At 42.3% G+C, this 25,320-nt stretch overlaps 1 protein-coding gene across 12 annotated transcripts in view; it reads right to left on the reverse strand.

Moving 5' to 3' along the window:
- MRTFB (myocardin related transcription factor B) overlaps window positions 1-25,320 on the reverse strand; it is a 210,922-nt gene that overhangs the window by 9,853 nt on the left and 175,749 nt on the right. For 11 of the 12 annotated variants that reach the window (XM_038540304.1, XM_038540306.1, XM_038540313.1 and 8 more), the window contains 4 exons: window positions 23,345-23,503; window positions 22,851-22,988; window positions 9,113-9,173; window positions 1,001-6,613 (listed from right to left, as the gene is read on the reverse strand). In XM_038540304.1, coding sequence (XP_038396232.1) covers window positions 6,081-6,613; window positions 9,113-9,173; window positions 22,851-22,988; window positions 23,345-23,503 — 891 coding nt within the window. In that variant the 3' untranslated portion in view covers window positions 1,001-6,080. Of the gene's footprint in view, window positions 1-1,000; window positions 6,614-9,112; window positions 9,174-22,850; window positions 22,989-23,344; window positions 23,504-25,320 lie in introns of those variants that run through there. The other variant, XM_038540314.1, reaches the window with a different exon arrangement.

The following is a 25,320-nucleotide window of genomic DNA, read 5'->3' on the forward strand; positions in this document are numbered from 1 at the left end:
GTGGTGCTGCAGTGCGGCTCGGCTCCCTCGGGGCTCTCTCCATGGCTGGGCGGGTGGGTAATCGCCGAGGGAGCTGGGGGGATGCTGCGCGAGGGGGTCTGGCACCTGAGGAGCTTTCAGGGGCTGTGCCACCGGGAGGCCAGCAGTCCTTCCTTGATGGAAGCCTCTGGAGCCCCAAGGCCTGGGATCCTTGAACCTGGCGGCCCCACCTGTCCAGACCCGGTCTTGGGCACGTCCTCCCGCCCTCCCGAGGCTCCGGCCCGTGGTCCCCTCCAGGGTGGGGGGTTTTCAGCCCCTGGGGAGCCTCCTGAGCACGCACCTGGAGCCCACACCTGCTGCACCTGCTGCACGGTGTCCTGGTGCCCCGTCCCTCAGGGCCCGCTCGGCCCCTGCGGCCGATGCCATCAGACACCAACACGCGGGGCCCAGAGCCCACCAAGCGGGGAGGAGGAGCTGGTGCGGTCCTCCCCAAAACCTAGTGCTGATGTGGGCTTCTAGGTTGACCATTAAGTGCCATTTTGCTAAGAGTATCGAATCTTTTTTTTTTTTTTTTAGCATACCTGGTCCTAAAGGCCATTTTGCATGGTCTATAAAAACACCTCTTATATGTAGTTTTTTGGAGACTTGGCTAACCTGAAGGACCATCTGGGGCTTTGGGGAATGTTGTGGGTGGCTTTGCCGCCCCCTAAGAGCGCACCTGCACCGGGCGCGGAATGCACCTGACGCTCCACTGTGTTCTTACGCTGTGGGGCGATGAACGTGACTCTGGTGTGGATCTGGTCACGTTCAAGGCAGCCGGTCAGGGTTTCTGCTCGGGGCGGGGGGTGGCTCCCTCCACGTGTGAGCTAGAGCTTGCCTCGGGGAGGCTCCTGCCTGCATCCGGCGCTTTGTGGGGGGGGGGTCCTACAGGTGGGGGTGTCCCCCGAGCCCCCCTGCAGCTCTGTACTGGCTCTCCCCACCCCTAGTGTGCTGGCCTCCCGCCGCACAGCAAGAACCACAGTACATCAAAAGGTTTTTTTATTTGAGACACAAAAATGCAAAATTGCTGAGATATCAAACGTTTCCCGGTCGGCTACCATACTGCCACTATGTACAAAAGATCTGATGATAAATGTGCACACATATAAAAATACAGTATGCGCTACCTATGTACAGTACATGTGCAAAATGTATGGCATTCAAACATGATACGGAATTGATTTCAGGGGTGCAAACAGCAAATACAAAGGCATCATGGTTTTCATTTTAAAAAACAACATAAAGGCAATACACGAATGGACCCCCGATTGCCATAATTTTTTGTTTCTTAAGCTAGCGCTTTAGTAAGCGGGGCTCTGTAGGTTGGTATCTTTCTCCTTGTTTTCATAAAGTGAGATGCTAAGACATAATGTGACCATGAAAATAAGAAGAGAAACACCTATCACGCTGTGTTTCTACTGCAAGCAAGAGAGAAGGAAACGAATCTGCACTTAGGAAGAAACTCCGTATTACTACTAAATATGTATTATTCTTAAACCAACAAAACAAATCTATACTATTTTACATGAAAACAATAGAGAAATATCTACATCTTTGTGAAAATTATAACCTTAAGTGGATAATACCTTTTTGGGACTGATTGTTGAGATCTCGTTAGTCTCAAATTTTAAATAAAAAGTGCCTCCTTTTGGCAAATACTTGGCAATGCCTTTGGTTCCTTTAAAGCAAGTTTGCATTACTATTGGTTACTTGAGGTTAAGTACTTTTGGTAAATACTAAACCCTTCCCTAAATGCTCCCTCCTCCCACCCAATCAGCGAGTTTCCTTACAGCATAATGTAGAGAGGTAATTGTTACGAGTCTCGGTGATTCTATGAACTTGGTTAAAGCTTTGTCTTAGTAGTTGGCACAAAGCTCTGTTGAACACGACAGCTGTGTGGATTATCGCCAATGACCTATTTTGATTCCAGGCAGCACCTTTGGTCTGAGATTGCCATCCTGTTGTCACACGACTGTGACATTTCCCAGTCACGATTCACAGAGCAATGTGTTAGTGTGGAGGGTAAGCACTCTTTTGTAAACATGTGCAGCTTTTTATCAGAGCTTGCAGGCGGAAAGCCTTTGCAGTGATGCAGGGATTCCTCAGCTACCGCAAGGAAGGGTGAATGGGGAATACACATAGGCCTCTTGGTTGTCATGCAGGCAGTCACTTCACAAATAGGAAAGGTGGCCGGGACAGACCATTGAGGGAGCGAGGTTTGAGATGGGACAAAGAATGACTGCATCTTCTTATTTTTCCAGTTTTGACTGCAACCACTTAGATGAGCCTAAATGCAGTTAGGATGCTCTCCAAACACACAGACCTGCCCTTGTAAGCCGTGCTCCTTGATAAAGCTGACCTTCCAGTTAATGTGCTTGGATAACCTGGACTAATTGTGTGGCCTCCAGGGCAGCGGGCAATTTGTCTGATTTCCTGCTCTGTTACCAGGGGTCAGGATGCACGTGTGCAGACATGGGTGCCTCCCCCACCCCCGACTGCCAGCAGGAGCCTGGTAAGGCCCGCTGCCCGACAGGCAGGCCCTCGGCAATGGTCTGAGGGCATGTGCTGCGCCTGCCAAAGGGCCTTGACCACTCACGTCTGTAAGGCCAAGCCCGCTGGCGGACAGGAGAGGGACTGTCCCATCACTTGTGAGGACAGCTGCTTTGCCAGCTGCTGTGGCTGGTTGCAGCCTGGGAATTCTGAAAGGGCGCTGAAGACAGCGAGGTGGCCTGGAATGATCTGGGGGTGAGGAGGGGAGGAAGCCTGAGTCAACTTTGGTGACAAAATGGGTAACACGCTGCTGATCCATCACTGGGGGCTGCTGAGCGCACAGTTCCATAGCGCTATCGGATTACCATGACGTCGCTTTCAACAGGCCGCAGCCCGGAGGCCGCAGCCCACGGCCCTCTGAAATCAGCTGCCTTGGGCGTAGTCACCTGGATCGCAGAACTGCGCAGCCTTTCAAAAGGAAACTTACATGAGAGCTCTCTCTAGGATCATAAAAATAGTCCTATAAAACACGAAGTATCGGAGCAAGATATCCCACGAATTGAGAAGAGATCTATGTACAAATATGTGGCAAATACTGTACAGTAGATTGCACAATTCAGGAGAAACGCTAGCACGTGAGCCGACAGGCCCTCGACACGCGCTGCTGAAATGTACGCGAGGACCCCACTGCCCTACTTGCAAGGACGTAGAAGCTCTGGTGTGACTTTCCTGCCCCCCAATGGCGTGACCTGGCACCTGCATACCCTGGAGAGGCAGGCAGGATACTACTTTGTCTCAGGAATATTCAGGAAGGTACGACAATGCGGGAGAACATGTGTCCAGGACCTGGTGGTTTCCTTGGCAATATGATCCGTGAGACGATGTACCACGCTACCACGTCTGAACGACACACCTGCAGACTGAAAATGCAACTGGCCGTCCTGCCCTGGGCTTTACTGGCTGTGACAGCGTGAACAATACAAATAGTCCTCTGTGGTGAACGCCTCTCCATCGCTTAGCAGGACGTGCACCGAGTCAGGTCGGAGGGGCCTTGCTTACAGCGTCGCCTTTGGTCACGTCACAGGCTGCACATGGTCTGGGTGGTCATGCTAACCTAGAACATGCAGCTGGGACCATGGACGGTGGCACCCATGCCATGCGTGCCGGGCTCATTGCCCAAGCCAGGACGGGAGGGCCCGGTGGAATGGTGCAGGTAGAGTTGGTGACGGGAGATTCCTCTCCTTCCCTTCTGAGGAAGCTCTGTACATAAGGGTGTGAACACATGTGTGAAGTAGGTACTTGAGCAGGTCGTGGTCAGAAGCAGGCAGGCTAGTGGGATGGCGTTCTCTGCACTGACGTGTGTATTTCTGGAGAGCATCCTTCCTGTCGCAGTTTTCAGACTTTATCTTTAAAAAGCAGGAGGAGAGCCGAGGGCTAGGAGAGCATCTGTGTGCACGGCTCAGGATAGTAGACACAGGAATTCCATGAGAGCCAATGGCCCTAGCCGCTCACGGGCCTCCTACGGTCCCACTGATGTCTGGTGCTCACTTAAGCCATTTCAATCTGAGTGAGAAGGATGCTCAGAGTCTGAGTGTGCAGTAGGTAAGCCCCAGACAAAAATCCATGGCCCAATCCCCCCGGCCCCAACAAGTACCTGTCCAAGTCAACTGCCCTATCCAAGGAGACGGGCTCTTCTGGAAGGGACGGGCTGGGGCTGGACATCCCGCCTGGAGTGGCACAGCCTCTTGGGCTTGCTCACAGGGCAGCATTCTGTTAACAAAGTTACTAGATTCCATGCACTGGATTACCAGCTTATAAACATTTAAATGACTCACTGAGCATAACTGCTTCTGCCTTGAACCCTTCAGAAATGCTTTCAAGTTGGGAGGTGCCAGTTAAAGAGGGCTCCAGGGTTCTGGGCAGCTAAATACTGGAAAAACAAACCTTCCTTACAGGGAGTAAAATCTACAAACCAAAATAAAGATTTGAAAGACGATCAGCTCTTAGGCAAAGCACAAACCCTGCAGTGATGCTCAAATTCTTTCCAAATAATGGATCAGGCTGGCTCTTAGATGGTGATATTCCCACGGTGATGTCTAAGGACCCAGAGAAGCAACCTGACCCTTGGGTTTACATGAAGTGAGGTGCAGAGCATGATGATATTTAAGAAACACCTTCACACTTTTTTGGTAGATTTCAGGGTTGTTTGTTCGTTTTTGTTTTCAGTTACTTACGTTTTGTCATATCCTTAAGTAGCTTGAAAATAATTTTGGAAGTCCTGTGATAGTTGGCATTTTAGAAAATTCTTAAACTACCCAGCAAATACATGATAACTTCTTTTCTATATAAAACAATGACTAGTAAAACCTCCAGTTTTTCAATGTTCGGCTTGAGATTGGTGAGAGCTTGGGAATGACATCCAGTTACAAGCCTGTAAAATGACAGGGCAAAGCGACAGAGAAGAGGTGGCCAGACCTGGGGCTCGATGGCCAGCCTGTTGAGATTCTAACCTGGAGCCCCTGCAGGAACATCCTGGGCTGGTGGCATACTTCTCCTCTGCCCTCTCTATGCAACTCAATAGCTCAGAAAGATATTTTACACTAAAGCCTTCCTTGGTTCTTTGAGATGGGTCTGGTTACCTGAAATCAGTCAGCATTTCTTTAAATATGGAAATACACATGGCTCAAGTACTCTAGAAATAGTCGAGTTATTAAAATAAGTAGGACCACTGGATACCCAATTCCTTACCCCAACGTAGGCTGTACATATTACAATGTCAGAGTGTACATACAAATGTCTAATATACACATTAAGATCAATCTAATCAACCCCGAGGGTTGCTAATAGAATTTTCAGTGTTATCAATATATGTGTACTTTTTACAGTGGATTGTTTATGACAGTATTTTGTAGACATTGTCTAGTGATGGTGAAAGATCTTCCACTTAATTTTAAATCTGGGAAGCTAAAGTAAGAGTCCCCAAATCACAAATTACAACACAGAAAAATTAGGTTGGTTGGTTTCTGAATGGAACCAAAAGTCTTCAGCTGGAAGCTGTCATGGAACTGGCTGGCGCTCTCCACTGCCTCTGCTGCCTGGGCCGGGCTCAGGCCATTTCTAGGACATACCCACATGCAGTGACCGTTCACCTCCCTCCACTGGCATTCTCTTCTGTGTGGAGCTGTCTGCCTTCTATTCAGGGTCTTAAGGTGACCACAGAAGTGTAAATGTAGTTTCAGTTGATGACCAGAGAACCCTCGTGTTGTTATCCTCACACATCACTCTTCTGTATGTCTTTATTCATTCTTTGCTGAAGTCTGGAGAAACAGAGGAGTCTTCTTTGACCAATGATTTTTCAGAAAGCCCTGTGCTGTGTTAAATTGCAGAAAATCACTGCTGGGCGCAGTGAAATATTTTCACGCTCGGTTTCCAGGCTGTGCCGATCTATTCATTCTTTCTGTAACAACATATTTTAATTGCAACAATGCAACTATCAATCTGTCTCTAAAAACTGACCTAGAATGCTCTTCATCTTCTTAAACGTCATGAACTCGAATGAGAAATCTGTGCTGTTAGTCCCATGGCAACGGCAGGTCTTGTGGATCTAGAAAGTCAGCGGAGAACATGCTGGGAGCAGTTGTGCTGAGGGGGGTGAGCCCTGACGTGTTAGGCATGGTAATGTCCAGCCACTCCATGTTGTCCAAGTTTGAGTCAGAAAGGTCAAGTGACAGACAGGGAGTACTTGCAGCAAACTGGGCCTCGGAAGTCTCCATGGGTGAGTGTGAATGGTCCAGCACACTTGAGTGACTCAGCAGATCATTCTGGAGGTCCTCGATCAGAGAGAAGGGCTCTCTGTCTTCACTGCTGCTTTGTAGTGGAACAATTTCATTGGTTGAAGGTAAAGTTCCATCCAAGAAAGCTTCTAGCTGGTTCTCTAGGCTGGCAGATAAACTGCTCATGGGTTCTAAGGAGATGGGGGGTGCCATTTGGACTTGGGGTGGCGGGCGGGACACCACTGTGTTGACTGGCATTGTGGTGATGCTGGCAGTCACTGGTCTCATTTTGGAAATAGGCGAAGGCTCTTCTTTTATAGGGAGGGAAATCTCTGTGCAAAATAATTGAAGTGATTAGTAACAATTTACTACTCTTTAAACATTTTTATCTATTACCAGGACAGTTATTTTATTATTTCGCGAAGACTTATTCACAGTCCATCTTAGGGGTAGGAAGAGAATGCTATTGGTCAGGTATGGTCCTGGATAACCTATAGGATGATGGCTCATCTTAGTTAAGTAAATATTTAGCTTAGAACATTCTGATATGCTTTCTATCCTTTTTGGTAAGAGTGATAAGCATCACAAGCAGTTATATGCCACTAGGTAGGAGTCGATGGTTTTATTTTTTCTAAAGATTTTATCTAAAGATAAAGCAGGCTCCATGCAGGGAGCTCGACGTGGGACTCGATCCTGCGACTCCAGGATCACGCCCTGGGCTGAAGGCAGCGCTAAACCGCTGAGCCACCCGGGCTGCCCTATTTCTTTGGTTATTTAATCTTTGGGTCCTTGTTCTCAGTTACTTCAGGCTTCAGACAGGGTACATGGAATTGCCATCACTGTGGCATGCCACCCTCAAGGTCAAAATGTATGTCCTCAGTTTGTGCAGATATGGAGTACATTCTGAATATCATGAAAGATCTAAATATGTTCTTTTTCCAGTTATCATTATAGTTGAACTGTGTGCCCAGTTCAGCTATATACGTTCTGTATAAAATTCTAAAGAGATACAATGCCATCTTATTTTATGCCTGAATTAAAGGCAACACACAGCTCCTTTGACCTTCTTTATTTTTCTGACTTGTCTTGTTTTCCGAATTTACCTAAAATCTTGAAAGATCTGGCAATATCTTAAGCACTAACTAGGGCAGCCCTGGCGGCACAGCGGTTTGGCGCCGCCTGCAGCCCCAGTTGTGATCCTGGATACCCGGGATCGAGTCCCATGTCGGGCTCTCTGCATGGAGCCTGCTTCTCCCTCTGCCTGTGTCTCTTGTCTCTCTCTGTATGTCTCTATGAGTAAATAAATAAAATCTTAAAAAAAAAAATCACTAACTATGGGTTATTCCTTGCTGGATCAAGTAGAAAATTAATGTACCATCTGCTTCAGATACTAGTGTTCATTTAGATACGTTTATTTGAATAAAGTTTCTTTTTTACTTTCTTTTGGGTATCTGGTTTCATTTCTAGATGGATACAGGAGGAGAAATGGATTTGCTAGGAGCTGTGGGAACTCAATGACTGGGATGCATAAGTGAAAGACTCCTATATGTAAACTGTTGACCATGTGTACTGTACTGCTTTTCTGTGTGTGTCTTTAGCACAGTTTGTCATTTCTCATTCCCTGTAGTCATCTCTAGAATTGTTCTGAAAGTTGACAGTACTAAGTAATCAGTCTCATAATCAACTCTTTAAACCTCCTTTCTTATTATTACTGGCATTAATTAACAATAAGATAAAATAATGTCCTCATTGGATGCTTTGCCATTGAAAAAAAATCATTCCTGGTAGAAAATATCTCACTTGATGACTTTGTCACATTTTAATTTCCAAGTTTAGGCTATTAAAAATTACTCCTTTTAATCATTTAGAAAGTCTTTACTTTCGCCAGATTTGGCAAAAAACATTAAAAAAAAAAACAACACCTTAAAATCAGGCAATCAAACATCTATTTCTCTTATTTCCACAGCATAGATATATCATACGTTATTTTGCGAGGCCAATGCAGTTCCTAGAAAAAAAAAATCTATTTGCACATGTAGAGCTACAGTTAAACATCAAGAATTTCCCATGTCTTCAAAACCAAATAGTATCTGCTATGGATAGAGAAATTTTAAAAATTTTATCACTTTTTAAGGTGATCAAAATTTTGATTTTGAAAATCAAAATTTCAGATTTTCACTGTTTAAAAATCTGAATAAAACTCCTTTCATCAAGGTAATTTAAGAATACTTACTCTAAAACAGCGTTTGCAATTTTAAAATACTGATTTTTAACTTATTTTGAAAGGTACATTTGCTGAGGTAGAGATACCCTTGATTGTGTATGGGGTTAATATTCTTTATCACTTTTTAAGGTGATACACTATAAAGTCTAAGATTTTCAATTATACACAGAAAGTATTTTAAAATTGCCTTTAAATTCTCACCAAGTTACTAGAGCTTGTGGGTAACGTGATTATTACAATATTAGTAGTGTGCGGCAGAGTGCTTTTATCCTACCACAATGACCTACATATGGGACAGGTTTTGAAGTTTTTCAATGTGGAATTTAAATTTGGCTCTCCTTTGCTATTTTGAGCTGGTCTGTTGTTTCAGCAGGCATAGATCTATGGATAAATCTAACATTATGTTAATGTAAGCTGAAATAGTGACTGTTTCTCCATTTATAAGTTGTTTTAATGTCCTAACTGAACAGATTTAAAACATAAACTTCATTGGAATTAGAATATGTTTCTCACTACTCAAAGATATGCCATGAGCTCTAAAGGAAAACGTTCATAAATTTGTCATAAGAGGTTACTTGGATGAGGTCTGATGTGATTTGGGACTTACCCCCACTCTTAATTAGGATATCAAAGAGGTCGTCCATCTGCTGACTGTGTGCATTTGAAATCTACAACAAAGGAGAACAGAAATTAGCCTTCTTTCATACAGATGTGGAAGCATTATACAACTGGGAGCTCTAAGCCACCTTACAGAACATCTAGTTCTAATCTATTATTCGATAATTTTGAGAATGCTGAGGTCACTGCAGACATTAAGCCATTTACCCAGTGTGTCAGAGCTGCTTAAGTGGACAGAGCAAGAATGGGGCAGATACCTAGATCAGCTGACCTATACATTTTTCTTACTTTTTACCATGCATTTTGAGAAGTCGCTAATACTTGCTTTTTTTTTTTTTTCAATACTTGCTTTTAAAAATACTTTATTCATTTGTGTCCAGGTAAAAATATAAGGTATGTATAAAGGTGATTATACTATATTTTTTTGGCTTCACTGAGTCACGTGACCTCCAATAAACTACCCTTACATGTAAACTCATAATACTGTCAATAAAATCAAGATAGCAAACATATCCATTGCCCTGCAACCTTCCTCAATGGTCTTTTGTAATAGTTCCCTCATTCCCAGGCAACCTAGTGACTGCTTTCTCTGGTCACAGAAAAAGAAAAGTTTACTTTACATTTCTTGGAGCTTTGTATCAATGAACCCCTACAGTATACATATTTTTGGAAATAGAGGAAGCTTCTTTCATTTAACATAATAATTCTGAGATTTAGCCATGTTGTAGAGTACACATCAGGGAAGGTTAGTGCACTTTTTTTTTTTTAAAGATTTAATTAATTAATTAATTAATTATATATATAGAGAGAGGCAGTGACACAGGCAGAAGGATAAACAGGCTCCATGCCGGGAGCCTGATCGCCCCCTGGACCAAAGGCAGGCGCCAAACCGCTGAGCCACCCAGGGATCCCCTAGTGCACTCTTTTTTATTGCCAAGGATGTTTGTGTTGGTTATTGCCATTTTTTGGCTGTTACAAATAAAGTTGCTGTGAACATTTGTGTACAAGTCTCTATATGAGGTAAATGTCAAGGAGGGCACAGTGGAATCATAGGGTAGCAATAGGTTTAACTTTTTAAGAAATGTCTGTTTTGCAAAGCGATCGTATCATTTTACATTTCCACCAGTACCATATGATATTTCCGGTCGCTCTATATTTTCGTCAACACTTGGTATGGTCAGTCATTTTAATTTAAGACACATTTAATAAGGTGTATAGTGGTTTTGCATTGTGGTTTCAATGTGCATTTTCCTAATGACTAATAATGTTGAGCATCTTTTCATGTGCTTGTTTGCCATCTGTATATTTTCTTTTTTATTTTTTTTTGGGGGGGGGGGCTGTTCTAATCTTTTGACTGCTCCAGACTTCTTAGGCATACTGTTTGCATGGTATATCTTTTTCCAATCATTTACTTTTGACCTGTGTCTTTGTATTTTTTTTTGTGTGTGTGTCTTTGTATTTAAAATATGCCTCTTCAAACCAAGAAACAGACTCTTAGCTACAGAGACCAAATTGATGGTTACCAGAAGAGGGGCAGGTGGGGGATGGCTGAAGTAGGTGATGGGGATTAAGGAGTGCACTTGTGATGAGCACTGGGTGATGTATGGAAGTGTTGAATCACTATATTGTACACCTGGAATTTATATTACATTGCATGTTAACTGAAATTTAAATAAAAACAAAAAATAAAAGTTTATATCAAGGAAAAAAGTATGCCTCTTATAGGTGCATACATTAGTTATCTATTATTGTATTATACTTTATTGTACTATATTGTACTATATTGTACTATATTGTAATACTTTATTGTATTATATATTGTACTCCAACAAGTTTAGTGGCTTAAAATGATAAAGAGTTATTCTCTTACAGTTTCTGTGGGTCAGTTTAAATGGGTAGTTCTGGCTTGGGGTCTTTCATGAGGATGTGGTCAAATGTTGACCAGGCTATGGCCATTTCAGGCCTTGCTGGAGAATGTCCATTCTGACAATTTCTGCATTTTAATTGTATTGTTTACTCCACTAGCATGTCCTGCGCAGTCAGCGACAGGGTTAAGAGCTTGGGTTTACCGTGTTATTTGATTTGCCCTGTTGTGGTTTTTGTTCCTCCTACGGTTCTTGTCCTTTTAAAAAAGATATTCATTTGATTTATTTTTGGAAATCTAACTTAATTTATTTTATAAATGCTGTACTTTAGTCGTTACCATAGACATAAAACATACATCCTTAATTTTTCACAGGTTACTTCATGTTGTACTATTGTATATAAACTATAAACCCCTGTAAAGATCGACTTCCTCCATCTTTTATTAGATACTTTATCTCTTCTTTATCTCAAAATATCTTTAGCTCATTTTCATTCTTAAAGGACATTTTTACTTGATAGAGATTTCTGGTTTGACGATCTCTCACTCTCTTTACCTCTCCCTCCTCGCTAAGAATTTTAAAGACATTTCTCCACTGTTTTCTGACTTCAGTAGTTTCTGATGAAAAGTGACTCATAAAACAAACTGTTGTTACCCTGTGTGCATTGTATTGCTTTTCTCTTTATGATTGCAAGATGTGCTCTTTAACTTTGGCTTTTAATTTGACTCTGATATGACCAGGCCTTTTATTTACCCCGTTTGGTGTCACTGAGTGTCTCCAAGTTATAAATTTGTCTTTCAGCACATTTGTGAAAAATTTGACCATTATTTCCTAGAATATTTTACCTGTCTCATTCTCTTCACGGACCCCTATCATACCTATCTTAGACTGATATTAAATAACAAGTCTCTGAGGTTCTGTTCTCTTTAAAAAACAAAATCTTTTGTTATTCAGACTAGATAAATTTTATTGATCTATCTTCAAGTTCACAGACTTTTTACCTTTTTTCACTGTCCTCTCCATTCTAAGACCATCTATATATTTTTTCATTTTAGATATTTTTAATTTTTTTCCATTTCATTAAAAATATTTCTATGTTTGCTATTTTTTTACCCATTATGAATATATTTTCCTTTACATCATTGACAGTTAAAAATAGTTGCTTTAAAATCCTTATCTGCAAGTTCTGACATCTGGATTAGCTGGAGTTGGCCTTAGATGATTGCCTTTTGCATTTTTTTCCTTATTTGTATATTGTATGTTATAAATGGCTATTATGGATATAAAATTGTGAAGACTCTGTACTGTTATTTTTCTCAGATGAGTGGTTTCTTTTGTCTTAGCAGGCAATTATCTTGGTTGGACTTGACCTTCAAAATATTTTTTGGGCAGAAGTTCCAATCGCAGCTCCCATCTTTTTAGCTCAGCTGCTATGACCACTCAGTGCGTTATGTGGCTTAGGGGTCAGTTAGAGATGTGGGCAGACAGAATTTGGGGATCTCCCCTCTAGTTTTTTCCCTTTTGGGCTGCTCTCAGCTCTCTGACTTCCCAGAGGATAAAGGCTATGGGTTTTTCTACCAATAGCCTCACCACTTAGCCTGACCCCAGAGTAAAAGCAGCAAAAAGAGGTAACTCATGCTATTATCACCCTTCCTCTGAGTGTGACTCCTCACCAGACTGTGACTGCATTTATTCGCTCTTCAATGCCTTCATGTTATTGCTTTTTGTGTTATGACCAGGCTTTACAGCTGTTATCTGTGGAAGACTTACTTCGCCAACAGTGGAACTGGAAGTCTGAGTTTATATAAAGGGATTTGAAAAACCTTAGGTTGCCTGGAGTTTGATGCTTAATGGTGTATAAAGAGTACCAGACACTGATGTAGAGTTCAGCTCCCTCAGTCTATAAACATTAACCAGAGACAGATAAACGGCAGGGATTCCGATCAGCTGTCTAGGTTAAAGTGAGGTAATCATTCTTTGTTGCTGTTACATATATCAAGTGAGTAATACATATTAATCTACACACAAGAACTAGGTTAGGAGGGATGAGTGCTACCTATTAATTTTCTTAAAAATTGCAGTTTAAGCTCTTTGCAATTCACTTCATCTCTGTTCCCCTGAGAAGAGAACAGATGTCACTTCTTAATGCACCAATGGGGAGTCTAGTCCAGCACCATTTGTTTCAAGTCTTTTTGTAAATGTTTACAACTATTTCTGAAATTTGGTTTTTCCCTCACAGATAAGGGCCCCTGCTGAGTATTTAACTGAAGAAACCTTTTACAACCACAAAAGTTATGCTCTTTTGCATGAAGCACATGGCAACTGTTTACTTCCTCAGGGAGGCAGTCCACTCTGAACAACCCTGCACACCCTTTGTGAGTATGCTGCCTGGAACTGAGCAGTTTCTGTGGCTGCTCACTGAGCCAACTGGGTAGGTCAGCGTGACCACTCACTCCCTGGTTGAGGGGACTGGCTTATTTGGTGCTTGCTGCCAAAAGCGTTGACAACTCTTGGTCACGTACAACCTATCAAGCCACACTGAGTCACTCCAGAGAACATGGGAGTAAGGGGCACTAGCACAGTGAGGCTCCCAGTTCTGCTATTTGCTGTGAGTACTAAAGTCTTACTCGGACCTGCTCTATTTTGTCCTCTACTTGCAGTACCCACAGAGTGCTGTGAGGGTCACCTGTTGCATCCTCTGGGAGGCATGGGTTCTTTCTTGAAACTTACCTGGGTGTTAGTTTAGATGGGCAGGGAGACCAAGAGAAAGGTTTAGGGTACGGTGTGACATGGTTATTGTGGTTGGGCACTCACCATAGGCCAGATGCCTTTACAGACAGGAACTCTATTCCCATCTTTTGGAATAGAGAGCAATAGGGAAGGCTCAGAGGACAGGTAAGCACCTTGCATAGAACCACATGGTTACCGGCTATGGATCAGTACATAGTGAAGTCGGGAGGACCTTAGGTCTGTCTCCTTCAGGGTGCATTGGTGCTTGCATGAGCTGGCCTGCTGGAGCAGAGGGTGCTATGGATGACAATGAGATGAAGCAGGAGAAGGCAGGTGTAGGTGCTGGGCAGTCTTAATGGCCAGCCTGGTACAAGGTTAATTTAGTGCCACCCTGACACATGGTGGCTTTAGAAAGTAGGAGGATCCTAAGCTCACCTCGTCCCATGGACACACCTAGATAACAGCCACATCAGAACAACTAAGAAAAATCACCTGAAGCCTGGCACAAAAGATTTTCTACAGTTGACTGTAGAGAGGAGGGTACATGGAACAGAGGAGGAGGGGCAGAGATGAAGTAATGAACCAAACTCCTGGTGAGACTAACCACAAATGAGAGAGATGCCACAAGCATAAAGAAAGGAGAGTAGACCCCACATTAGGCACTCTAGCCATGGGGGAGCCAAACTAGAAAGATTTGAAAACCAATGGGGCTTAACTCTGGGTACTTTGAAAATCAGTGGGCTTAGCTCTTGGAGAACTGGATGGCAACAGGAAACTGAGTCCTCACCCTTAAAGATCCAGCATAACAAACAGCCCCATTGAGATACAGCACAGAAGTTAGTAGTTTGAAAAGTGCCTGAAGCATAAGGGAAGATTTATTTACTAATCTCAGAACATGTGCTGGAGAAGCAGGAATCTTTAAGAGATTTCTGCAAGAGCAAAAGAACTGGTGGGCACCATTCTTCCTCTGCTCAAGTCTAGACATCCAACAGTTGCAGTAGACAGCACAGCTACCATCTACCTTGCTAACACTACACCGTGCTCTGCATTTTCCTGGAGACTCACACTACCCCAAGATGCCCCACTTTAAGCAGCCCTGGCAGGAACCGGCTCCACTCCAAAGTGACTCCTGTCCTGGGCAGAGGAGAAGATAACCGCACACACCAATTCTACTGCGGTCCCAGTCTTCCCCCCTTGGGGAAGACATCTGATTTAACTGCTGGCCCTGCCCACCAATAAAAGACAAGGAAGAGAGTGCCCTGCAGGTTGGTACAGCCACAGCCCTGGCAAATGGGCTGAAGGCAGGGATCTGGTCTGATCCAACTATAAATCCAAGGCAGCCCAGACTGGCCCCTAACAGCAGACAGACCAAACCCTGCCACAATAGGCAAAGTAGGCCAGTGCAACCAACTGGACTGGGGGCAAATGTGGCTCAGCCACAACAGTAGGATGCATGCAACACATGTAACAGACACCTCCTGAAGCAACTACTTCTGGTGAGCAGGGCACAGGGCACTCACTACAGGGCACTACAGCACCTCTTTTTCCTGAGGCCACTGCTTTCAAAAGCAGGAGATGTAGCTGACTTTCCTAGTACATAGAAACAGAGATTTAGACAAAATGAGGAGACAGAGGAATGCTTCCCCAAAGAACCAGAGATGAACTCAATAACTGAAATTAAAAATATACAAGGTGAGGGGAGCACCTAAGTGGCTCAGTTGATTAAGCATCTGCCTTCAGCTCAGGTCATGATCCTGGGGTCCTGGGATTGAGCCCTGCATCAGGCTCCCTGCTCAGTGGGGAGTGTGCCTCTTCCTTTCCCCCTCTGCCTGTGCTCTCTTTGTCAAATAGAATCTTTAAAAAAATAGACAAGAGGGAATCAATTCTAGATTAGAGGAAGCAGAAGAATGGATTAGTCAGCTGGAACAGAGTAATGGAAAGCAAATAAGAACAAAATACCACAAAATGAGAGCAGGCTAAGGGAACTCAGCAACACCATTAAGCATGACAATATTCACATTATTGGGAACCCATAAGGAGAAAAGAGGGCACAAAATTTATCTGAAGAAGTAATAGCTAAAAAATTCCTTAATCTGGAGAAGGAAACAGACACACAGGTCTAGAAGGCACAGCAAGCCCCAGAGAGATGAACCCAAGAAGGTCCACACCAAGACACATAGTAATTAAAATGGCCAAAAGTAGTGATAGAGAATTTTGAAAGCACCAAAAGAAAACAGCTATATATAAAAGAAACCCCATATGACTATCAGCTCATTTTTCAGCATAAACCTTGCATGCCAGAAGGGAGTGGTGTAATATAGTCAAAGTGCTAAAAGGAGAAAACCTACAAGAATACTCTACCCAGCAAGGATATCATTCAGAATAGAAGGAGAGAAAAAGCGTTTCCCAAACAAAATGTAAAGGATTTCATCACCACTAAGCCAGCCTTACAAGAAATGTTACAGGGAATTCTTTGGAAAGAAAAGGTCATCATTAGGAGGAAGAAAATTAGAAAAGGAAAAATTTCACAGGTAAATACAAACATAATAAAAGTAGATTAATCATATAAACCCAGAATGAAGGTTAAAGCACACAAGCAGTAAAGTCAATTAAATCAGTCAAGGGAGTCACAAAATAAAAGGATGTAAAGTATGACATGATATATATAAAATGTGCCGGGGAGGAGGGGAGGAGTAAAAATGTAGTGTTTTTAGAATTAGTACAAACATGACTATCAAATTAATATATATTTGCTATACGTATAGCACGTTATCAATCTAATAGTAACCACAAATCAAAAACCAGTAATAGGCAAAAAAAAAAAAAAAAAGACAAAGGAATTCAAGTATATCACTCAAGAAAGACATTAAGCTGCAAGGGAAGAGAGCAAGACAGGAAAGGAACAGAGAAGAAATACAAAACTAATCATAAAACAAGTAACAAAATGGAAATAAGTACATACCCATCAATAATTACTTTGAATGTAAATGGACTAAATGTTCCAATCAAAAGACACAGGGTGACTGGCTGGATTAAAAAAAGCAAAATCCATCTATATGCTGCCTACAGGACACTCACTTCAGACCAAAAGACATGCAAATTGAAGGTAAAGGGACGGAAAAACATTTATTATGCAAATGAAAGTGAAAAAGGAAGCTCACATAGCAATACTTAATCTATCAGACAAAACAGACTAAAACAAAGGACACTACATAAGGATAAAGGGAACAATCCAATAAGAAGAAATAACAATTGTAAATAGTTATCCTCACAACATAGGAGCAAATACATAAAGCAACTATTAATAGACATAAAGGAAGAAACTGACAGTGGTATATAATGGTAGGGAACTTTCCACAAGAACTAGAACAAAGAATTCTAAAATTTGTATGGAACCACAAAAGACCTTGACTAGCCAAAGCATCTTGAAAAAGGAGAACAAAGTTGGAGGTATCACAATCCCAGTTTTTAAGATACAAAGCTGTACTAATCAGAACAGTATTGTACTGGCAGAAAAAGAGACACCTAGATCAATGGAACAGAATAGAGAGTCCAGAAATAAACCCATTCTTCTATGGTCAATTAATCTATGACAAAGAAAGCAAGAATATACAATGGAGAAAACACAGTCTCTTCAACAAACGGTGTTAGGAAAACTGTACAATGACATGCAAAAGAATGAAACTGGATGACTTTTTTAACACCATGCACAAAAATAAACTCAAAATGCATTAAGGACCTAAACGTGAGACCTGAAATCATGAAAGTCTTAGAAGAAAACAGGCAATAATTTCTTGAATATCAGCCATAGAAACATTTTTGTATATGTGTCTCTTCTGGCAAGGGTAACAAAAGCAAAATTAAACTCTTGGGGCTACACCAAGATAAAAAGCTTCTGCACAGCAAAGGAAACCATCAACAAAGAGGTAGCCTATGGCATGGGAGGAGATATTTGCAAATGATATATCTGATTAAGAGGCTAATATTCAAAACATATGAGGACCTTATACAATTCAATATCAAAAAACCAAGTAATCCAATTAAAAAATGGGCAGAAGACATGAACAAACATTTCTCCAAAGACATACAGATGGCCAATAGATAATAAAAAGATCCTCAAGATCACTCATGATCAGGACATGCAAATCAAAACCATAAGGAGATATCACCTCACCCCTGTCAGAATGGCTAAAATCAAAAACACAAGATAACAAGTGCTGATGTGGAAAAAAAGGAACCCTTGTGCACTGTTGGTGGGAATATAAACTGGTGATGCCACTGGGGAAAACAGTATGGGGGTTCCTCACGAAATTAAAAACAGAATTACCTTATGATCTGGTAATCACAGTATTGGGTGTTTATGCAAGGAAAACAAAAACATTAATTTGAAAAGAGATATGCACCCTTATGTTTATTGTAGATTATTTACAATAGCCAAACTATGGAAGCAGCCCAAGTGTCCATCAGTAGATGAATGGATAAAGAAGATGGGGTGTGTATACGCAGTGGAATATTACTCCGCCATAAAAAAGAAAGAGCTCTTGCCATCTGCAACAACACTGATGGACAGAGAGGCTATAATGCTCAGTGAAGTAAATCAGCCAGAGAAAGATAAATACCAAATGATTTCACTCATGTGGAATTTAAGAAACAAAACAAAGGAAAAAGACAAGCAAAAACCCAGACACGTAAATAGAGAACTAGTGGTTGCCAGAGGGGAGACAGGAGAAGATGGGTGTAATAGGTGACGGGGATGAAGAGTACACCCAATGTGATGAGCACTGAGAAATGTAAAAAATTACTGAATCACTATATTGTAACCTGAAACTAATCTCACACTGTACATTATTTATACTCGAATAAAAAAAAGAAGAGAAACTTGTATCAAATACATGCCTTGGCCATCATCACATCTATCCTTAACATGACCCATTTCCCCAAGGAGAAGTTAAAAGGAAAACCTTGAGTTTGAGTAAGCAGGAAGTGCAGGTTACATAGTAGCCAAAACTAGGAGTCTTCCCAGTATTTTGATTTAAAGTAGCATTTAAAGGAGAAGCACTGGAAATGGCAGAGTGGGAAGATCCTGAGCTCACTTCCCATGGACACATGAAGTATGTAACTAAATATAGTGAGACTCATTCTGAAAATGACCTGAAGACTAACAGAACATCTCTCTCCCACAGCTAAAGATACAGAGAAGGGAAGGAGGGGCAGGGATGAGGTCAGGAACCAAATCTCCAGCACAGTGATCCCCATCACCCATGAGCGTAGAGGTACTGCATGAGGAGCAAGGGGATCAAGCCTCACAGGGAGCACACCCCATCCTGGGGATCTGCAGTGGGTAGATGAGCTTCCATAACCTCTGGGTTTGAAAATCAGTGGGGCAAAAGACAGAAGGCTAGAAGAACTGAGATTCTGCTCTTAAAGGGCCAGAGCATTTTATCACTTGGCCTGGGACCCAGCAGAGAAGCAGCAGTTTGGAAAGTGTCTGAGTTACATGTGAAAGGGATTTGCTTTTTAGGGCATGTGCTGGAAGAGAAGGATCTCTGGGAAATTTGTATATGAATATAAATACTGGTGGGAGCCAGCTCTGATACTGTCCATCTATCATATTAGCACTGCTTGCCTGGACTCACCAGGTAGACAACTTGCTCTAGAGAAAGGTGGGGCCAGCCCTGTCCACCAGCATACCCAAAGAAGTCTTGGTCTAGTCACAACAGCAGAGTACACACAGGACACCCCTGGAGTGTCTGGTTCTGGTGGGCAGCGGGGATTGCATTACTGGGCCCCCCAGGATGCCTTCTGCACAAGGCCACTACTTTTAAGACCAGGAGATATAGATGGCTGACTTAATACATGGAAACAGAGTCAGACAAAATAAGGAGACAGAAATACATTCCAAATGAAAGAACAACACAAAACCACAGAAAAAGGACTACATGAAACAGAGATAAGCAATCTTCCTGATAAAGAATTCAAAGTAATGGTCATAAAGATGCTCAGTGGATCTGAGAGAAGAGTCAGTGAACTCAGAACTGCAACAAAGAAACAAAATATAAAAAAGAACCAATCAAAGCTGAAGAATAAAATAAATGAACTGAAAAATAAACAAGAGAGAATCAACAGCAGATTAGGGGATGCAGAAGAACAGGTGAGTGATGTGGAAGACAGGGTAGTGGAAATCATCCAAGCTAAACAGCAAAAAGAAAAAAGAAAAAAAAAAAAAGAGGATAGGTTAAGGGACCTCTGGGACAGGTGTACTGACATTCCCATTACAAGGGTCCCTGAAGGAGAAGAGAGAGAAAGGGCCAGAAAAGTTATTTGAAGAAATAATAGCTGAAAAATTCCCTAACCTGAGGAAGGAAATAGGCCTAGGAATCACAGAGAGTTCCAAATAAGAAAAACTCAAGGACATCCACATAATAACTAAGATGTCAAAAATTAAAGATAGACACTTAAAAGCAGCAAAAGAAAGGCAATGGGTTTTGTACATGGGAAGCTGAGGTTTCAGCAGAAACTTTGCCAGAAGGGAGAGGTATAATATATTCCAAGTGGTGAACGGAAAACATTGACAACCAAGACTACTCTACTCAGCAAGACTATCATTCAGAATGGAGGGAAAAAATACAGAGTTGCCCAGGCCAATAAAAGTCAAAGGAGTGTATCATCCCTAAACTGCCTTATAAGAAATGTTAAAGAAACTTCTTTAAGCAGAAAAGGCTATAACTTAGAAGAAAATTATGAAAGGAACAAGTTTCACTGGTTAAAGCAAACATATAGTTAAGGTAGTAGATCAGTCACTTATAAAACTAGTATGAAGTCTGAAAGGCAAAAGTAGTAAAATCAGTTGTATCTAAAATAAAGGATCCACAAAGTAAAAAAAGATCTAAAATATGACATCATATACCTAAAAAAGGGGAGTAAAAATATTGTTACTTTTAGAATGTGTTTGGTTTAAGCTACTATCATACTTTATACACAGGATATCATACATGAGCCTCATGGTAACCACAAACCCAAATCCTGCAATAGATACCCAAAAAGAAAGAGTAAGAGATCCAAGCATACCATTAAAGAAAGTCATCTAATCATAAAGAAAGAAAAAGAACTATGAAAAGAAATACAAGAACAACCAGAAACAATTTTAAAATGGCAATAAGTACATACCTATCACTTTAAATATAAACAGACTTAATGCTCCAATCAAAAGACATAGGGTTACTGAATGCATAAAAAGATAAAAATTCACATTGCCTATAAGAGACTAATTTCAGACTCAAAGACACATAAAGAGTTAAAGTGAATGGATGGAAAAAGCTATTCCATACACATGGAAGCAAAAAAAAAAAAAAAAGATGATGTAGCAATATTTATAACAGACATGGGGTTACTGGGTGGTGCGCATTAAGGAAGGCACTTGATATAATCAGCACTAGGTGTTATATGCAACTGATGAATCAATTCTATCTCTGAAACTAGTAATACAGTATATGTAGTTAACATATAAGTATAATTTAGTTAAAATTGATTTTATTTATTTATTATTTTAAAAAATATTTTATTTATTTATTCATGAGAGACACACACAGAGAGAGAGGCAGGGACACAGACAGAGGGAGAAGCAGGCTCCCTGCAGGGAACCTGATGTGGGACTCGATCCCAGGACCCTGTGATCATGATCTGAGCCGAAGGCAGACGCTCAACCACTGAGTCAACCAGGTGCCCCACTAAATTGAATTTAAATAAAAAAAACAAACAGACAAAACAGACTTTAAAGCAAAAGCTCTAACAAGGGACAAAGAAGGGCACTGCATAATGATAAAGGGATCAGTCCAAAATAAGGATACAACATCTGCAAATATCTATGTACCTAACACAGGAGCCCCTCCCTCCCCCCGCCACACACACAGATAAAGCAAATATTAACAGACTAACAGGAGAAACCAACAGTAACACAGTAATAGTAGAGGACTTTAACATCCCACTTACATCAACGAATAGATCATCCAGGCAGAAAATCAATAAGAAACAGTGGTTCTGAATGACACATCAGACCAGACAGACTTAACAGATACAGATAGAACATTCCATGCCCAAACAGCAAAATACACGTTTCCAAAGAAGACATCCAGATGGCTAACAGACATAGAAAAGATGTTTAATATCACTCATCATTAGGGAAATACAAATCAAAACCACCACAGATACCACCTTGTACCTATCAGGATTGCCTGTATGAAAAAAGCAAGAGATAACAAGTGCTGGCAAGAGTGTGGAGAAAATGGAACCCCTGGTGCACTGCTGGTGGGAATGCAACCTGGTGATGCCAGTGTGGAAAACACTATGGAGGTTCCTCAGAAAATTAAAAATAGGGCTACCCTATGATCCAGTAATCATACTACTGGGTTTTTATTCAAAGAAAGCAAAAAAATTAATTCAAAAAGATATATGCACCCTTATGTTTACTGGAGCATTACTTATGCTAGCCAAGATATGGAAGCAGCCCAAGACGAAAGGATAAAGAAGATGTGAAGATGTGATACACACAGAGGAATATTACTCAACTATAAAAAAGAATATTTTTCCCATTTGTGACCATAGGGATGGACTAAGAGATTATGCTAAGTTAAGTAAATTAGAGAAAGACAAATACCAAATGATTTCACTTATATGTGGAATCTAAAAAACAGAACAAATGAACAAAACAGACTCAAAAATACAAACACACTGGTGGTTGCCAGAGGGGAGATGGGATGCAGGGATGGGTGAAATAAGTGAAAGAGGATTAAAAGGTACAAATGTCCAGTTACAAAATAAATCACAGGGATGTAAGGTACAGTACAGGGGCTAAAGTCAATGACACTATTAACTCTACTAACTACATCTATGTTGGTGAGCATTTCACAATGTATATAAATGTCAAGTCACTGTGTTGTACACCTGAAACTAGTATAATATTGTATGTGGACCATACTTCAATGGAAAAAAACAGGATTTAAAGTGCAAACAAGGCCCCTGGCTCCGAAATTTGTGTTTCTGTCACGGCTAGTACATCTTAGACAGAGGGTTCTACATGAGGATGACACCCCAAATGTAAGCCCATGGTGGACTGCGGCCACTGGCTTCACTTACCTCGGGAAGGGAGGACTGGGCGCTGCGCGTCTGCTTGATGGCCTCCTCATAGCGGGGAGGGTCTTTTGTCTTGGGGACTGGGCTCCCGAACAGGGAGTGCTGGACGACACACTGCTGGGGTGGCGGTGGTGAGGCGGGCTGAGGCAAACAGAGGGAGGTAGACGTCAGCTCTAGCAGCAAGCTTCCCTGAGCCCTGGCCCTGGTGACGTGGGGCTCTGCCCTCAGCACAGGGCAGCCCCATCATGGTATTCGTCAGTTCATGAGCCTTAGGATCTGGGACCTGTATGGCTGGCAAGGGACCATCTTGAGTGGGAAAGGTCATCCTTACTGTGCTAACAGCTAAGCTGCCCCTTAACAACTGTCACCACAGCATTTTGGCTGTTTTGTCCCACGCATACTGATACTTAGTCCAAGGCGAAAGCGCGGGGCTTTGGAACGCTTTAGGACGGTCGTGAGCTTGCCCAGTCTCTGCAGCCCCGGGCTCGCAGCATTACCTTATTGGAAGTGGCAGGTCCGTTCTGCAGGGATGGAAGTGGTGCATTTCTGGACTGGAGAACGCTGGGGGGCGTCTTATTAACAAAGGGCTGCTGGACCCCTGGAGTGGGTGCTCTCTGATACGGGAGAACTGTATTCGATGCCGAGTTTGTGAAAACCTGTAATGAACCAATATTTTCTATTGTTTGTTTTTCTGCTCTTCCTAGCAGAGAAAACCATATTTTAGGACAGGGGTTGGCAGACTTAAGAGCAACCAAGGGTTCAGTTTAGGGCTTGCAGGCAATGGGGTCTCTGAGGTAACTGCTCACCTCTACCCCGCAGCCAAGAAGCAGCCTCAACCATACAGAAATAAATGGATGGCACTTGGTTCCAGGAAAACTTTATCTACAGAGACAGGTGTGGGCTGGACGTGGCCCTCAGGCCAGGGGTTGCAGACCCTGATTTTCCAGTGTCAACCATCCCTTTACTGAGTGGCCTGTCTTTGATGGAGGTGTAGACCGCACCTTCTGGGAAGTCAGCATTTGTTCAGTACGATATTTCTCTTAAGCGATAGCTGAATTTCTCCTGTTCCTCACAGGGTGATCTCATCTACTCTCACAGCTTTAATGTTCACCATTAAGCTAATAATTCCCAAACCCACCTCTCTTTTCCAACCTTGCTAAGTGCTGAAGCCACATTAATAACCCTTCTAAACATAAGTTTGGGACATCTCAAATTTAATATATTCCAAACTAAACTTTCCCCTTTCCTCCTACCACCTCCAGCCTCTGAGGAAAAATAATTCTTTTTATTTAAAATAATTTATTTTTAAAACTTTGGTAAATGGAGCTGTCAGTGTCTTCTGCTTTCTGCCCCCAGTGCCTGCACAGCTTCGGAATGCGTCCTGAATCAGGCCTCTGTTCTCTGCTGTCCCAATCCAGGCCCTTGCTGGTGATCACTGGAAAGCTGGCACAGCCCCCTCACTGGGCCTCCCTCCCCGTCAGCCCTGCCCCACAGACAGAGCCTTGACCCCACACCTGACAGAGCCCCAACACTCCCCGGCTCCTCTGTCCTTAGTGGTGAAAACCTCCTCTCTGGCTGTCATGCAAACCTTCTACTACCTGCCCCCTTTTCTATCCTACCAGAACAGCCACATGTACTGTGGCCACACTCAATTTTCAGGTTTCTTGAAAATGTCTCCAAGTCCTTGTAAGGCTCCATTTAGAATCTGCCCCCTTCTGAGAAGCTCACTCCTGCTCAGTCGGGGTGGTGAGGGTTCCCTCTGGTGGAACGACCAAGGGTTTGTTTAGCCCCCATTATGAGCCAAAGGTTTTTGCAGAAGGAGAAGCAGGCTCCCTGCAGGGAGCCTGATGTGGGACTCGATCCAGGGTCTCCAAGATCACGCCCTGGGCTGAAGGCGGTGCTAAAGCGCTGAGCCAACCGGACTGCCCGCCCCTAGTATTCTAAAGGAGAAAAACTCATGCCTATGTTTGTATAGTAAATATGCGCATATATTTCTTAACCGGGAAAGTTTACGCGCGCGCGTGTCTGTGTGTGTCCCTCCAAACAGTATAGCTGCTCTGGGTGAGGAGTTCTGTAAGTGTACTCCTCTTTGAAAAGGCTGAATTTCCTTGTATTTGGTACAATAATTTTTTCCTTTAAAGTGGAATTACTGATCCCCACTTCTAGTATTTTGAGACTTAGTGAACAAGTTCTTATCCTGTCTACATCCTGTTTTTCTCCCTCCTCTCTCTAAAAAAAAAAAAAAAAAAAAAAAAGGAAACTATCTTGACATTTGAACATTCACTAAGCTTATCATTACATTATGTTATTCTGAGCCTGAAGTAAATAAAATACAGCTCTAATTCCCTGCTCACTGGGTTTCCCAGAGGAGATTCCAGAAGAGAGCACGTGGTGGTGTGACTACTGATGACATAGGCCTTACTTCTGTCTGTTGCCACAGGGCCTTAGCCCTGACGGTTGACACTACTTTGGG

This window comes from Canis lupus, chromosome 6 (assembly GCF_011100685.1).
Source record: "Canis lupus familiaris isolate Mischka breed German Shepherd chromosome 6, alternate assembly UU_Cfam_GSD_1.0, whole genome shotgun sequence".
Classification (NCBI taxonomy): Eukaryota; Metazoa; Chordata; class Mammalia; order Carnivora; family Canidae; genus Canis; species Canis lupus.